Source organism: Neovison vison, chromosome 11 (assembly GCF_020171115.1).
Source record: "Neovison vison isolate M4711 chromosome 11, ASM_NN_V1, whole genome shotgun sequence".
Taxonomy (NCBI): Eukaryota; Metazoa; Chordata; class Mammalia; order Carnivora; family Mustelidae; genus Neogale; species Neogale vison.
The window spans coordinates 52,280,086-52,297,252 of NC_058101.1; the positions used below are offsets into that span (position 1 = coordinate 52,280,086).

General features: G+C 37.6%; 1 protein-coding gene across 5 annotated transcripts in view; it reads left to right on the top strand.

Moving 5' to 3' along the window:
• KCNIP4 (potassium voltage-gated channel interacting protein 4) overlaps window positions 1-17,167 on the top strand; it is a 1,144,126-nt gene that overhangs the window by 991,580 nt on the left and 135,379 nt on the right. The window contains exon 2 of one of the 5 annotated variants that reach the window (XM_044225907.1): window positions 7,581-7,682. The exons of the other annotated variants lie outside the window; for them this stretch is intronic. Coding sequence (XP_044081842.1) covers window positions 7,581-7,682 — 102 coding nt within the window. The remainder of the gene's footprint in view (window positions 1-7,580; window positions 7,683-17,167) is intronic. 5 annotated transcript variants of the gene reach the window in all.

Genomic DNA, 17,167 nt, shown 5'->3' on the forward strand with positions numbered 1-17,167 from the left:
GCTTGTTTTTTTGTTTTGTTTTGTTTTTGTTTTTGTTTTTACAGAAAGAAAGATCACAAGTAGGTAGAGAGGCAGGCAGAGAGAGAGGGAGAAGCAGACTCCCCACTGAGCAGAGAGCCTGATGCGGGGCTTGATCCCAGGACCCTGAGATCATAACTTGAGCCAAAGACAGAGGCTTTAACACACTGAGCCATCCAGGCGCCCCTAACTTCTTGATGAAAAAAGGGAATTGGATTAATTTTGATCTCTAAGGCCATAAATTATGAACAGATCATTGGACTCAAAGGTTTATATAGCCAATTAATTTAAGGTATTAATCCATCCATGTAGGTGTCCATAAGAATTAATTGAAAAACTTAATAAATAGAGAAGATTAATCATTGAACAAACCTATATTAGTGCCTAATATATATAATATGCTGCAGTAGTTGCTAATAATGCTAATGATCAAAACAGAGTAAGACACTTTCTCATCTCATTAGACATGCTTGCTCAAATATAACTCCACTGAATCCTTCCCTGGCAACCACATTGAAAAATACCAGACTCTCCCACTCCACCTCCCAACCCTACTCACCAACAGAAGTCTCTATGCCTCATCTTTGCTTTCTATCTGACAAATTTTATATTTTGCTATTTATTTTTGTTTATTTTTCTCTGAATATAATGTCTGATGAAAAAGAGTAAGAGTTGGTGTCTGTTTTATTCACTCACATTATTCCCAGCACCCGGACCATGTCTGGCACGTTCTAACCACTCAATAAATGATTTTTGAATAAATGAATTAGTGGATGCACAGAATCCTTCAGCAAATCTGAGATTTAGTGAAGGAAATTGGCAAATTAATCATGCAATGCAATAGGTGTTAATACTGATGTACCTGGTTAGACTCTGGAGAGCAGGGACTTTTTCTTATATGACCCATCTATATCCATAGTATACAATAAACATTATTTAAATGTTTATAAGAGCTACAATAAAAGCTTGTTTGAAAAAAAAAGAAATAAATGAATAAATATTTATGTGATGTAAGGTTTTTAATCTATCAAAGAGTGTTCATGATGGTAAAATGTCCTGCATACTAAGGTGTTCTGCTGGTTGACAAACCTTCAACATTAAAATTTCTTTTAGTATTATTGGTTTTGGAATGTAGTCAGACTCATCCTTAGCAGAAAGCCTTCATACCCAGATGTCCATTTAGAGTTGGGGAGGAGACTGCTTCACCCACACTGAGGAAATACACCATGAAGATTTTAAATGTATCTGCTAATTATAGACATGCAGCTAATCTGTATATGTTGAGACCATAATATAACATATAATCTGATTTCATGCTTTCAGCAGATATTGATTGACACTTTTTATATAACAGGCATTATGCAAGGTAATGGGGATACAGTAGTAGATAAGAAAGATTTGCTTTCTGATTTGAGGATATGGTTGAATATAGTCTGCTGTCTTTTTATGCTCTCTTTGCTTTTCTACTCCTCTGTCCCTGACTTCTTCACAATTAATTGAATACTTTTGGTATTCCATTTTATTTCCTCAGTTGGCTTTTCAACTGCACCTTCTCTTACTATTCCTTACCCATTTCCCTAGCATCTAGAGGTTGTAATATGTCTCCTGCCTCTATTCAGACTACTTAGTGTTGATATTATACCACTTAGTGTAAAATGTACTATCAGTAAATTTGCATTTGCCTTCCCGCCCTTATGATATTGTCAAATTTTATGTCTATAAATATAATGAATGCCACAATATGTTTTGTCATTGTTGTTTTAAACAAAGGAAATAAAATTATGTATTTTCAATTTCCAGGGCTCTTCATTTTGCTCTTTGTTTCTATCTGTAGATCTTCATAACACATCATTTCCTTTAGCCCTAAAGAAATTCCTTCAGTATTTCTGGTAATGCAGCTCTAGTGGCTATGACTTTTCTCAGCTTTGGTTTGTCTGAAAATATCTTTATTTCACTTTCCTTCTCAAAAAACTATTTTCACTGAATATAGAAGTCTGGATTGAAAGTCTATATATTCCCCCAGAACTTATTCCATTGTATTCTGGCCTCTGCTATTTCTGTAAGAAACCATTCTTATATTATTCTATCTCTATTTGTAATATGTCTTTTTATTCTAGATTTGGATTTTTTAAGCTTTTTTCCCCATTTTTTTTCCAGCAATTTGACTATGGTGTGCTTATACATGATTCTTCTTGTATTTATCTTGATTGTGGTTCAATAAGTTTTCTGGATCTGTACATTAATGATTATAACTAAATTTGGAATATTTGGGACATTTTTTTGCAAATGCTTCTTTCCTGATTCATCTTTTTAAAAAAAAATACATTCATGTTAGATGACTTGATATCTTCTTATAATTACTAAAAATCTATTTATCTTTTAATCACCTTTTCTCTGTTATTCAGATTGGATGATTTGTCTCTTTTCATCTCTATTCAAGCTCACAACTCTTTCTTCAGTAGTCTCCCATCTGCTGTTAAGTCCACCTAAGGAAGTTTTTATATTTTTGATATTTTACTTCTCATTTTTCGAATTTTTATTTGTTTCCTTTTTATAGTTTTAATTTCATTACCCCAATTTTTCAGTTGGTTACTTGCTAGGACCATCTTCTACTTTATGCCATTTTCTACACATTTTGATATCTGTGTCATCCCTAGGTCTGTTTCTATTGATCCTTTTTCTCAAGAACTTGATTATGGGTCACATTTTTCCATTCCTTAACAAGTCAGCTCATTTTCGATGGTGTGATTGTTAAAATGCAGTGTAAGGAGTTTGGATTTTATCTTTTTTTCAAGAGTGTTGAGTATTGTTCTGGAAGGCATTCCATAGTTACTAGCACTTCCTCTGGTCTTAACAACTTTCATTCTATAATTTGTTAGGATAGGTCAACTTTGGTTTTACATGTAGTCATAGGATATGGCCCTTACTCTAGGAAATGATCCTTACCTCAAAAACATGGTCTGTCTGAGCTCTCCAGTGAATTCCAGTGGTGTTTACTGCAGCAGTGTGGTTTTATCTCTTCCTTCCTTCTTTTTTTTTTTTTTTTTCCTTTCCTTTTGGGTCAGAATTTCATCTCCCAGCATGACATGACTTCTGGTATTTCCATTCAATTCTCAGCCCTTTGGCAGCTTGTGCCTCCTTGGTATTATGGAATCTGATCTTGAACATGCATGATTCAGGCCTTGATCAGTGACTGTATTAGTCAGGGTTCTCCAGAGAAACAGAACCAATTGGAGATAGACATGTAGATAAATATGGATACAATGAAAGATTGGCTCACACAGTTATTGAGGCTGAGAAGACCCACAATCTCCCAGGAAAGTTGGTGGTATAGTTCTAGTCCAAACCCAAAGTCCTGAGAATCAGGAATGCCAATGTCTGGGGTGGGAGAAGATAGATGTCCCAATTCAGCCAGAGATCAAATTCACCCTTTCTCTGACCTTTGTTCTATTCAAGCCCTCAACTTACTAGATGATGCCACTAGCATTGGTGAAGGTGATTTTCTTCACTAGTCTACCCATTCAAATGCTCATTTCTTCCAGAAACACCCTCACAGACACACTCAAATGATATCTTACCAGCTATCAGAGCACCTCTTAGCCAAGTTGACACATAAAATTAATCATCACAATAACACACATTTAATCTTCTCACAAATCCTTCCCTCTGGCACACATACCAATTCTCTCCTTTCTAGCACCTTCTCCTGCAAATTTTAGTCACTTTGGAAGTCCAGAATTCTGAGGTCTATAAGCATGATCTGTACCCCTCTGGACTATGGAAAGAACATGCCACTAGGTGGAAAGAGCCAGGGCACTTGCGAAGCTTTGGCTTAGATTTCTTTTCTCTGAAGTACTACAGTTCTACATTTCTTGTTGTTCAGTACTTGAAAACAGTTGCATCATATGGTTTGACCAGCATTATGGTTTCTTACAGTGGGATAACAGTCAGCAATGGTTACTCTCTAAAAGCTGAATGTAGATATCCTTAATCTTATGCCGCAGTAGAAAAGATATGTGTCAAATATAAAATAATGTCATCAATTGTTTTAATTATATTCATGATAATGTCATGAAGGAGAAATACAGGAAACTCTACAAGAATATAATAGAGCTGTTCATAATCTAGTTTCATCTGTCATGTAGGTTTTTCCTCAGAAAGTGATATTGAACTGAAATCTCAAGGCAGACAGGAGTTAACCAAGCCACAAAGGGGTGGGGGGAGAAAGAAAAGCTCAGTTAGAGGTAATAGCATCTGGAAAGGACCTGAGGTAGGAGGAAATATCATATACCCAAAGAATTGAAAAAAAAAATTAACATCTATTGAATGTACATCATGAAATTATGAACAATCATTGTGCTAAATAAGTGCTTTATTATCTCATTAGATTCTAAAAAATTTATGAGGTAGATATTATTACTAATCCATTCTGTTGTTGAGGAAACTGAGATTCAGAGGTATTCAATAAACTTACCCAATGTCATAAGATACTGGGATCTGGTTTCAGGCTGTTTCACTACAGTGCTTGACCACTCAACCACTACACTTTAAGAGGAAAAGAGCAGAAATACCTGGTAGCAGAGAGAGAGGTACAGAGATAGAGGAAATTATATGATGTCTACAACCTGACTTAAGAAAGCTAAAGTTCTCATTGAGGAGAAAACACTGTAAAAACAAGGTAGATTAAGGAAGGCCCTTGTCATGATGAGCACTGGGTGATGTATGGAAGTTTTGAATCACTAATATAACTGAAACTACTATAACACTAAATGATAACTATACTAGAATTAAAATAAAATAAAATATTTGTTTTTCCACATCATTTGGGGGACTTTGTTTATATCATTTTTCAACAATTATGATAAATCATATTCTTATTTATTTTGAAGGAAAAGACCCTAGAGAATTTGAATAATGTCTATAGTCAAATAAAAGTTGATTTGTTTATCTACCAGGAAATAAAAACTACTTAGAAGTCATATACAATTTCTATTTAAATGTATTTCTAAAAAGGATCCTTAAACTGTGTTTTTACAATAAATATCCTTTAGTATAAGTCCTTCTGTTTTACAAAAAAAGACAGAAACCCAAAAAAGTTTAATAACCTGTCCAAGGTCACTGAACAAGAACTAAAATCTGGGAGTTCTGGCTCCTGATTAAAAACAACAAACGTATAGTCCAGTTCAAAACCTTATAGTCCAGTTCAAAAGGTGTTCCAAGGGAGAACATCATTAATTACCAAATTGGGGTGGAGTCAGGGAGTAACCATTAATAGCCTGAGCTTGGGAGGCAGGAAGCTCCCTCTTCTACACCTAGACGTGAGAGTCCAGCAACTGTTATAGAGAGAGTGAGCTTGGCAGGTATCAGAATTTAAGGGGAAAGGAGGAAATCAAGCAACTAGCAAATATTTCTTGAGTGTTTGTCATGTGACAATTTCAGGGGTGACTATGGAGTTTGGCTGGACACCAAGAAATCAAACATGAAGTGGAAGAGCTGGGTACTAGGTAAAATTAAAGCCTTTCTCCTACTGCAAATGCCTGGTAGAACCTTTTCTTTCTAATTCCTTATCAGCATAGGGTCTCACCCTATAGTAGGATGTGATACCCATAACAGTAGCAGGAGGAAGTGCAGCCGAAACAACAGAAAAGATAGAGCAGGGGATGGAGGAGGCCCTTTCCTTCAGGAAGCGTGGAGATACCACAGCAGAAGTTAACCAGAAGTAAATATGCTTGTATTGAGTTTTAAAGTCTGCATGGACATTTTGAAGTTGATCTTTGGTGAAGGGTCACCAGACTGTGCATACAGAGGCAGGGATTTGAAATGTCCAAAGAAGAGAGCAGAATGTCATGCTTGGGAATCTAAAATAAAGCAAAATCCTAATGTTCCAGAAGATATTTATAGAGGAAACAGTACTTAGATGGATGTGTCCCTCTACAAATGTACAAGGAAGAAGCCAACTAAATATTTCTTTCTATGTAAATCTGATTTATTTTATAAGCTAAAAAACTAACTTAGATACTAATCAAGGAAATGAAATCAGGTCTTGTTTTGGTATTGAAAGTAAATGTATTCACTCATTTGTCAGACATTTATTGATCTCTTCTTATGTGCCAGATGATCAGTTAGCACGTGGGATATTAAATAAACAAGACATTCCGTACCATATAAGTGTCAAGGGCAGAGGAGAGACTTGTTTTATGAGTTCCAACAAAGGTAAGAAGAATAGCCTGGCCACTGGCCAATAGTCCAGAGCAAGAGGATGGTTAAAATGTTGTCAGAGAGTAAGGCATGGCCAGCTCATTCAGGGATTGGTGTCTGTGGTAGGAAGTGTGATTTTTTTCCCCCAAAGAATAGCATGAAGGTTATAGAGAGCTTTTACGAAGAGAAATTATATGATTTGATTTATGTATCTACTAGTTCTCTGTCCTCCCCCACACAAAAGATTCTTCAGGTTTTTACCCAGTGCACACTGATGATGTGGTAGAACATCCCCAAAAGGAAATAGATTAGTAGCCTTGTGGTCAGAACTCTTTAGAATTCCAAGGTAGGAATTATAAAGTAGAAAACAACACATGATGCATTGCCAGGCCCATATTATAAAGATAGAAGATGGTCTAACCTAGATTTGAATTGATTCTCTCATTATTGCCTTATATTCAACAACTTCTGAATTAATTTGGAGGGGGGACTATATATATATTTATATATTAACATACAAATTCAGGCCTGGGCACTGAGTGGACAAGTTAATGATGTAGGTCTTGTAGGTCTTGACACCAACAGTTGTTCCAAGCTTTTTTTTTTTTTTTTTTTTTTTTTTAACTTGACCACCCAAGTGCTATTGATTTTCCTTGACTGGTCTGTAACCATCCACATATACAACTCCCATCTATTCCAGGGTTAACATTTTGTGAACAAGCCTTGCTTCTTCTGGAATTACTTTGCTTGAATAATTCTGTCCATTAATACGCACATGTGAAAAAAAGCCAAGTTGCATCTCTGGGCATATCCACTTGTGCTAATGAGGCTGAATATCAAGGACATCTATTGTCTCACTTTCAGGGAAGGCAAAGGTACTAACAGGTGATTGCGGTGTGAATGATTTATTCAGGGCGTCTATCGCCTCTGTAATCAAAGACGGGGAGCAACGAGAACAGAAAATTGTCACATGGGCCCCAACTCTGGTTTGAATATAGACAGCTCAATCCCGTTAATTCTTTCAGTGATCTTCCCAACCTCAGGCCAAAAAAAGCCACCAAATTTTACTTTAACTGCTCAAAAAGACTCGCGAAATTCTATTTCCACTAGCTAATGCACCATATGATTAAATGCAACATATGGAAAAGTTTTCAAAAGAAAACCTAAATAATGAGAAAGGGGGGGGATTATTTCCTTTTTTTTTTTTTTTCCCCCTTCTGGGGTCCCAACCCACTGCCTGTGATTGCCTGCTTAGCAGATGTCTGCATCCGTCCCCTGCCTGCCCAGCCTCCTGTGATAAGCCGTGCAGCATGCCCGTTTCTTTCCGCAGACAGCATTAACAGAACCCATCGCATATGTTCTAGGTTTCCTCTACGCTCAGAACAGCACCAAGCGCAGCATTAAAGAGCGGCTCATGAAGCTCTTGCCCTGCTCAGCTGCCAAAACATCGTCTCCTGCTGTTCAAAGCAAGTTTGTTTTTGGTTTTTTTTTTTCTCCCCCCAACATCCTGCCTGTTTGTTTGTTTTGTTCTTTTAGGTCTGCATGCACTCCAGTTCTCTGCTTCTAAAGGGGAAAAAAAAATCTATATGTTATATTATGCAAAACCAAGTCTATTGATGTACTCTAGTGTACCCAAACGCCCAGGGGAACTTTTGTGCGATTGTGAGGCCCTTCCCATCTGGCAGGCTGATGGCACAGTGTTAGTTACGAGAGCCTGGACTTCAAAACTTTTGGAAGTTTCTGTTTGATCTGAGAGGTGAGAGTAACCTTGGGATTTCCATGGGCTCACTGGTTAGCAGAGCTGCTACACACTTCACCCTGCATCACCTTGTAGATTTTCTGACTCATCCATGCGTTTGGCACACGCCACTCAGATACCCCCAAAGTTCAGAAGAATCACTAGGTTAGAAAAGCTACTACAAAATGGAAACCATTTATGCAAATAGGTTTTTTTTTTCCTTTGCTCACTCTCTCTCTGCATCACTCAGGGTTCTCTAGGAAAACAGAACAATATATACATTCATACACACATATACATGCATAGACACATGCATACATGTGTAAATATGCACACGTATGCATATCCACACAAACATGTATAAAGGTATTTATTTTTAGGAATTGGTTCCCATGACTGTGGGGGCTGGCGTGTCTGAAATCCTTAGGGCAGGCTGCCAGGCTGGAAACTCAGGCAGGATGGGAGACTTCAGTCTTGATACAGAATTCCTTCTTCCCAGGAAATCTCAGTTTTTGCCTGGCTGTTCAGCCTGGGATGAGGTCCACCCACATTATCTAGGGTCATCTCCTTTTCATAGAGTTGACTGTTGGTAGATGTTAACCAGGTCTGCAGAATACCTTGACAGCAACATCGAGATTGGTGTTGTTTGAAATAACTGGGTGCCTAACTTAGCCAAGTTGACATAGAAGACTAACCTTCACTCTCTCCACCTTCTCTTTCTCTCCAATTTTGTGACAATCTTAAGGAGTAGAAGGTAGAGGGTATCTAAAGGACAATGTTTTATTTATTTTATAATGATGCTATATACAATTTATAACAAACATTTACATTTATCCTATGTTCACACTCTTTTTTTTTTGAGACTTTATTTATTTATTTGAGAGAGAGATTGAAGACAGAGGGAGAGGAGGAAGTAGACACCCCGCTGAGCAGGGAGCCCTACACAGGACTCAATCCCAGGACATTGGGGTCATGACCTGAGCTGAAGGCAGAGGTTTATCTGACTGAGGCACCCAGGTGTCCCCTGTTTACATTATTTCATATAAAGTTTTTTTCAAACATCAAACAACTGTTAGAATCAGACAGAGAGGGTGTTGTTCTTTGGCAATGATGAAACAGCGTATGAAGAATCTCGCTAACACATTCTATATGTGGGGCTCTAACCCATGCCTTCACCAACTCTTTTTATATTCTGCCTCACCATCTTATAGGAATTGATAGGCTCAGTGATATAAAAAATGTATTTTTTATTTATTTTAAATAACTAAAATATATTGAAATGTATTATTTATTTATTTTAAATTTCACTAATCTCCATAATGTAAATGGGGAAACTATAGAAAGTACCTCAAACAACCTGATACATCCAGTCAGTCCTAGGATAAAATAGTAACTTCAGTGCATTCTTTAGACAAAATTTATCATAATAATAAGATTTAATTAATTCACTTATTCAGTCACCATAAATGTATTACATGCCAGTACACCGTATGTATTACGTGTCAGTTCCTATTCTCATTTGGGGAGATATAGCAGTAAATAAAAGAGCTTTACAAACTTTCTATTCTACTGGTACATTCTGTGGGGAGAGGGCACAGAACAAAATTACTTTTATTGGTGACAATCTGATGGAGAAAAATTTAAATTATTGTTGAGATCCATTGCTTCAATTTTTTCCACTCATTGCACACACCACACACATTGTCTTACAAACAAAAACATGATGTGTTATCAGCAACCTAAGAGGCCGTAATCCCAGAATGATGTCCCAGCCTCAATCATCACCAATATTGAAGCTGCAGACGTTTTTATTGCCACTATTTGTCAGCAAATGTTGGTTATTAGAGCCATTGCTTTCCTCCTTTCAAGTTGGAGTCAAAATTGCCAATTTACCAGATATTCACTGAAAACATAGTCATTTGTACACAGCAGACAGGTAAAATATAACTTTAAAATGGATCCTTATCTTCACTTGGGAAGAACAAAATTGCCAAGTCCTATTACCCCTCTTCCTGCACCAATCCCTGGTAATGTCAGACCCAAATAAATGGTCATGGAGGATGCAATGAGATTTTCAACTAATTGTGAGGGGAAAACCAGGATCTTTCTTGAAGGGAAAAAATAATAATAAAAGATACTAAAAATGAACAGAATAATCCTGAGAACTGACATTTTCATAAAAATGGGATTTCATAAATTGGCTGATATTGAACTGATGCTAGACTTAGACTATGAGCCCAAAATTTCTGCAAATATAGCTCCCTTCCCCACTAGCCACACTTTCCCCACTAGCCACCTGGCATGTGAACACCCCAGCAGGTGGAAATAGATTGCTTGGTTAGGAAAACACATTAATTCTACTGCTGTATCAGAAGGCTGTTATTTATGGGTCCCTATCCATGATCAGACCCCACACAGTCGGGCACAGGACTGAAAAAAATGTTATGAGAACACAAGGCAGATGGTTACAGCCAGGTGCCCAGAGGGGCAGAGGACCCTAGGCCACCAGAGGAAAAGTTTGGCCACCAAATGTCTGCATGCTGGACCACAGAGAACCCTGTGGTGAGGTTCAGCTTGATGGAGCCAGTTCTAGGCTTGAATGAGTGGCGCAGTGGCAGAGGCAATATTCTCCACCACATCCCATGCACCTTCAAAGATTAAGGGGGCCAAAAGGTAGTTAACGAAGGGCCAATACTCATTCTAAATTCCATTCTCTTTTCCACGAAGGTAGGTAAGAAAGAGCTCTTCATTCCTCACAGAAGGAATGTGGAATTTATCTATATCATGCAAATAACAAAAGGAAAAAAAATATTTCCTACAGAAAGGCCAAAACTCCTGCTGAGTTAGGGAGTGCTTGAATTTCTAGTCAGAGCACTAGAGAGTTTGAAGAGAACCTAGGAAGACCCGTAGCCTCACTTCACATCTGGCTTCCAGACAGACTCCTCTGTCACCACCAGCAAGCTGCTGTGCTTCATCAGGGAGACACTCATTTGTGTCAGCCAGTTTTACATAGCATTCTTCCTCATGCTGGACCCAAATCAGCCTCCTTTTTAACTTCCAAGCATATTGGTCCTAGTTCAATGTTTGAGAGTGGAATCTGCAGCACCTGTTCCTTCCTCCACAGGACAGCTTTCCGTCTCTCCTCCCCCTCCTTCTCCTTCAGAGCTGGGAGGGCAAGTGGTTTATTCACCGAAGTCACTCCTCTTCATGGCAGTAAATTTAGAAAGCTTAAAAGAAAACTTAAGAAATCACACACACACACACACACACACACACACACACGTACACACACACAGATCATTCAACACACTCCTAATCCTGGTATTCTCCTCTACCTTGTAGTAACTACAAATAAGTAACATCTTTTCCCAACAAAGTGTGTGCATTAGTGATCACAACTATACCAAATTGTTATCCTTTTCTTACATGGCATACTTTCATATGCACTAACTTTGTTATTAAAAATGTAAATGGCACTTTTAATCACAACATATTATCGCATTGTAAAGCGAAAGTATACTTTATTTGACCACATTCCTTGGCTTCCGAATATTAACCTTTTCCCCCTTTTCCATTTTCATCCCATAATATAAATAGCACTGGGATAAACATTTCTGTGTATACATCTGTGTATGCCTTTTAGATTATTTCTCTCCCAGATTTGGAATTTTTGGGTGAAAGCATTAAATTATGTGAATGCAAGATTCCTCAAGTATTTTAAAAAATTATTTTTTGAGTTGGCCTTTTAAATATTTAAACACATCAAGTGTATTACCTCTTGAGTTTTTTGTTATATAGATTTAATATCCTCAATATTTGGAAATCATGCAGATTTTATAGTCATTTGTTAAATGTAGACTTGAAATTATTTCTTTTGCTGTTTGTGCTTCAAATGAAAACATTAAAGGAGTAGCACATGGCCAAGAGTTTCTACATGAGACATTATGACAGCAGTATTAAATTTTTGAAAATCAAACATATAACTCATCTTTAACAAAAGGAAAAATAACAAGTTTCAACCTTTTAGGGTTCAAGCACACCTCTTAACTATGAGATTTGAGAGTGTCAGGTAAATATCAAATTCTAAGTTGCCCTGGAAAGATGTTGGGGAAAAACATAGCAGATCTATGCAGTGGCCTCCGGTAGAATGGGAGTAACAGACAGGATTCAAATGTCTTCCTCCTGACACTAAAATACCCCAACAAGAATGAGAAATGGGATAGGGATGGAGGCTGGGGACACCTGGGGTGTGAATTAAGGATTATCTTTTAAGTTTGGGCCTCTGTGCTCTGTGTAGCCTATTGCCCACTGCTCTTTGAGCGCCTAACCCAAGATGCAGATCAGAGCACAACCAGATATAGGAGCCTGGTCACCTTCACTCAGTCACACTCTCTGACTCTCTCAGATCACCCATTGGAAGCTGTTCCCTTGCTAAAATTTAAAACAACAACAAAAATAACTTCCTTTTACTTTATGCTTCCCACCCACCATCTTACTGGCCACTAAATTCTGGTCTATTTTCTCTCTGAAATAGCTTTTATATTTACTACTGTCTTGTACAATGGCTCTTGCTCAGACCCTCATTATCCCTCCCAAGAACTACCGAAAGTGGCAGATGGAGCCAGGGTGGGCTTTAATGTCATCCTGGCATGCATTTGAATTCCTGTTGTGCTTCCTACTAACAACATGCTTGGAGTTATTTAATGCAATGATCTGGACGCTCAGTCTCCTTATTTGGTCATTTGTTTACTTTTTTTTTTTGAGAAACCATGTGTTGTCCACATGAATCTAGGCCTTGGCTTTAGAGTGGAGGATTAAGACATATTAGTTCACTGTCTTCATTGAGTTTATATGGGAAGAAAGATGATAAACATGAAAACAAAGACAACCTTGGAAGGTGATGTGTATTATAAAGTAAGTCAACCTGTGGCAAAGTCATGGAAATTGAATACAGGTGGAAAAACTATTTTGTCTGGATGAGGGAAAGCATCATTCATGAGGTGACTTTTGAGACCTCAAAACAAGAGGAGGTCCATGGCAGGAGAGTCTGGAGAGAAAGTTTCAAGGAAGAGGACACTGCAAAAGCAAAGACTCTAAGGAGAGAAGGAGCATAGCTTATTCATGGTACAAAAAGGACCATTGGGATCATCAGACAAATGGGTGGTTGTGGGATAAAACAAGATAATTCATACAAAGTATTTAGTACATGAAACATCATGAGTGTGAAAGTATGACAGGTTATTATCTCAGATGAGAGTCCCAGTCAGCTTCTGAGGCAGATCTATTATTTTCCCCATATAATGGCTGAGGAAACTGAGGCACAGAGAAGTTAGAAAATTTTGCCAATTAACAGAGCTGGAATTGTGACTCTAGAACCTTCTATCTTCATCAGTTCATCAGGCTGAGCTGTACTGACCACCTCTGATATTGACTGAGGAAGCCCCTTTACAGTGCATAATCATTGTTCTGTTTCATACTTTGAATCACAAATCTTCAAATTAGAAAGAAATATGGGAAAGCTTTAGCTGTGACACTCTGCATGTGGGAAGGTAGGCCTTAATCCCCACTTCACAATTGAGATAACTGTGTCCTGAAAAGGTTGTAATGATTTGTACAGAATCTACAACTGAGAAGTTGGAATAAACCCACACCCAAAATTCTCCGTGTCCAGTGATACAAATGCACTTACCGAATGATGGCAAGATATAGGACTGTCATATCAATAGAAAAACTCTTACTGGAAAAACTGAAGGAGAGAGTGAAGGGGAATTTCTATCTAAGCAAAAGTTCATCTTATTTTAAATGTTTTAAGTATTTAGCCTATTGTAACAACAACAACAATAGCCTATTTTAAGGAATATAGCCTATTTTATATGTGAGAAAACTGAGGTCTACAGAAAGGAAAGGATTGTCTCAAAATAGCAGGGCTATTTTAAAAATCTAGGATGAGAACTAGACTCCAGTTCAGTACTTTCCAACACTGAAATCCTGTGAGTTGGTATCAGTCAGCAACCTGGCAGGAAACACAAGGCACACTTAAATAGGGCTATCAGGGAGAGTTTAATGAAGGGATTGTTTGCAAAAATATGAGCAGAGATTCTAGACCCTACAAGGCTGGTGAAACACCCAAAGCTAGGGGAGCCTGGGTGCTCAGTGGGTTAAAGCCTCTGCCTTCAGCTCAGGTCATGATCTCAGGGTCCTGGAATCAGCCCCACATCAGACTCTCTGCTCAGCAGGGAGCCGGCTTCCCCACTCCCCGTCTCTGCCTGCCTCTCTGCCTACTTGTGATCTTTGTCTGCCAGATAAATAAATAAAATCTTTTTTAAAAAAACAAACAAACAAACAAACAAACAACAAAACACCCAAAGCTAGTAGAAGTGAAGTTGTCATTTCTATACTCATCATTACCAGAGAGAAAGAAAGGCATTGCTATACCTGTAGCTATCAGAGAGGGTTTTACAAAGGGATACTGGCCCTTGGAAGAGGAAAGCAGCCACTACAACCCCACCTTCAGTCAGGAGGGATCTCCAAAATAAATACCATGACCTCTCTCTTCTTCCTCTCTGATCTGTTGGTTCTTCCCATTGGGCACAACACAAGGAGTTGAGATAATATCCGTAGAGGCCAGTCCTTCGGCCCTAGAACAGTATATGGAAGGATAGAGAGTGGCTCTGGGGGCAAACTGAAGAGGTTTTCTGGCTTCTATATATCTTGAAAGTCAAGGGTTGGAGATGTACAGGGCTAGTAACAATTCTGAGTCAGTCATGCTGCTCTTCTTGGAAGATTTGTTCCTAGTTTCAGGATAGGCTGACAACTGAAATGTGTGTTGATATTGAGTAGATAAATTTAGGATCAAGAAATTTAACTAGCTTTTTCATGAATGGCTTAGTATCAAGAAATTCCTAGTGGGGCGCCTCTGTGGCTCAACTGGTTGAGCGGCTGCCTTTGGTTCAGGTCATGATCCCAGGGTCCTGGGATGGAGTCTCACATCGGGCTCCTTGCTTGGTGGGGAGCCTGCTTCTTCCTCTCCCTCTGCCTGCCACTCTACCTGCTTGTGTGCTCTCTCTCTCAAATGAATACATAAAATCTTTTTTTAAAAAAACAAAATTGCTAGCTACTATACTCTAAGTGAGCATAAATACTTTTTCTTTAAAATACAAATGCTGTCAAGCATGTCACTATATCTTTATGTCTCCTTATTAGATAACTGAGTAATTCTCCGTGTCTCTCTATGGCCCAACTATGTTTTTATAAAGTAATCATTTTCTCTATTTATTCAAAGGACATTATGGTGACCAAAAGATTATTTAAAAGATAATAATCAGGAACTAATGCAAAAGATAAAATATTAAACACTTGATTTTATGTGTGTTTGTATTTATACACATATTTTTATTTCAATTTGTTTCATAATATCTTCCCAGTAAATCTGAGAACCTCATTCAATCAAAATAATTGATTCATTAAATGAAAGATTCATTCTAGTGGCTTTTATTGTTGATTTGAGCAAACGCAGGAGAGCAAATGTGATGAAATAATTGTGGGGCTAGAAGACTCCTAACCCAGCAGTATACTGTCCTGTATAATTGCAAAACATAATTTCTTAACTTTCACTTCAGATTTTTGGTATCAAATACAGCAAACATTTCAGTGTGTTTTTTTTTTTTTTTTCTGGTAGCATATTGATCATAGAAAGTTTCAGAACTCTGCCTGCGAAGAGAAGTTTCATCCCTTGGCTGTTGGAAGATTTGTTTTCAAAAAGTGACTTAAACTGCTAATATTCTGTCAAATAAAAACACAATGGTAAACTCCAGGAAATTTTTAAAAATGTTTAACCTTCTGAGAATTACTTAACCTCATGCTAACTATTTAGTGACTTTAAGTAAAAATACTGACCTGGGCATATAGACAGGAAAATCTTTGGAGGAACAGAAGTGTAACTCATGAAGTTTTATGAACTTATTTTGCAAGCAGAGAACAAGGTCCTTTAAATTCATTATATATGTATGAGCCCCAAAAATGTTACAAATATTCAGATGTTGTTTTTATTTATTTAATAAGTATCTAGTACTTAATATGTGGCTGATACAGTTCTAAGTGCTTTGCACAGTTTAACTCATTATCTCTTAAAATAGCTCTATAAGATAGATTCCCTTTATCATTCCCATTTTACAGAATAGGAAAATAAGAACTGAAAATTGTATTATTAGTAAGAGGTGTAGAGGCTGGGGAAAAGGATGACCCAGAAATTGAGCTTCAGAATCTGTACTTCGCCAGCTCTCCAGACGTCAGTGTTTTGATTGGTTTTATCTTAACTGCTCAGCATAGAACAAGACTTATGCAGCCCAATTGTCCAGGGAATTGTGGTATCCCCTTGGTTGAGTTATTTGAGTTATTTCCCCCTCTCTGGACCTCTGTCTCACCATCAACAAATAAGAAGCACGGACTGTGTCTCAAATTCTTTTTCCAAATCTAGGATTGCAGGAGCCAATGAAATGGCACCTCTTATTCCTGGCAATGAAAAATGGTAGATGTTTCAAAGCTAACAAAAAATGTCCTCCTTTTGCAGCACTTCACTAACCATGGGAAGCAGAAAGTGGGAAAAGTTAGAATGTCAACAGTTAACTCAAATTGCATACCAGTCAGCACTACCATTTACTTGCTGTAAACTATGTGTTTAACTAATTTGGATCTTTGTCCCTGGTATTTATATGGACTTTTATAGTTTTTAAAATTCTTTATCCTGGCCATCTCATTTAATCCTCATAAAACTCCTGAGAGAATGACAGATCATTAGGGTTATACTCTCCATTAAGAGTAAACTTAAGAATGAAGAGATTAAGTGGCTTATCCAAAACATAAGTATTTAGTGACAAAGGGCATGTTGAGCATTTTTTTGTTTTCCTGGTCCATCACATATTTACCAAGAATATTTGTTAAACCAGAATGAAGCTGAGTCTAAGAAAGAGACAGAGACAGGGGTCCCAGGAGAGCTCTCACCTGCTGGCAGGTTTAGTGGATTTCATTTCAACATGGCAGACATTATACTGAAATAAACAAATATGTATAGACATCACTCAGATGTCTATATATCACAATGAATACAGGTAAATCCTGTGAGAGGCAATATGAGAAAAGAGTGTTAGGAAGTTAAGGGTGATAACTCTATACCTTTTTAACCCCTTTTTGGATATATCATTTGCAAATATCTTC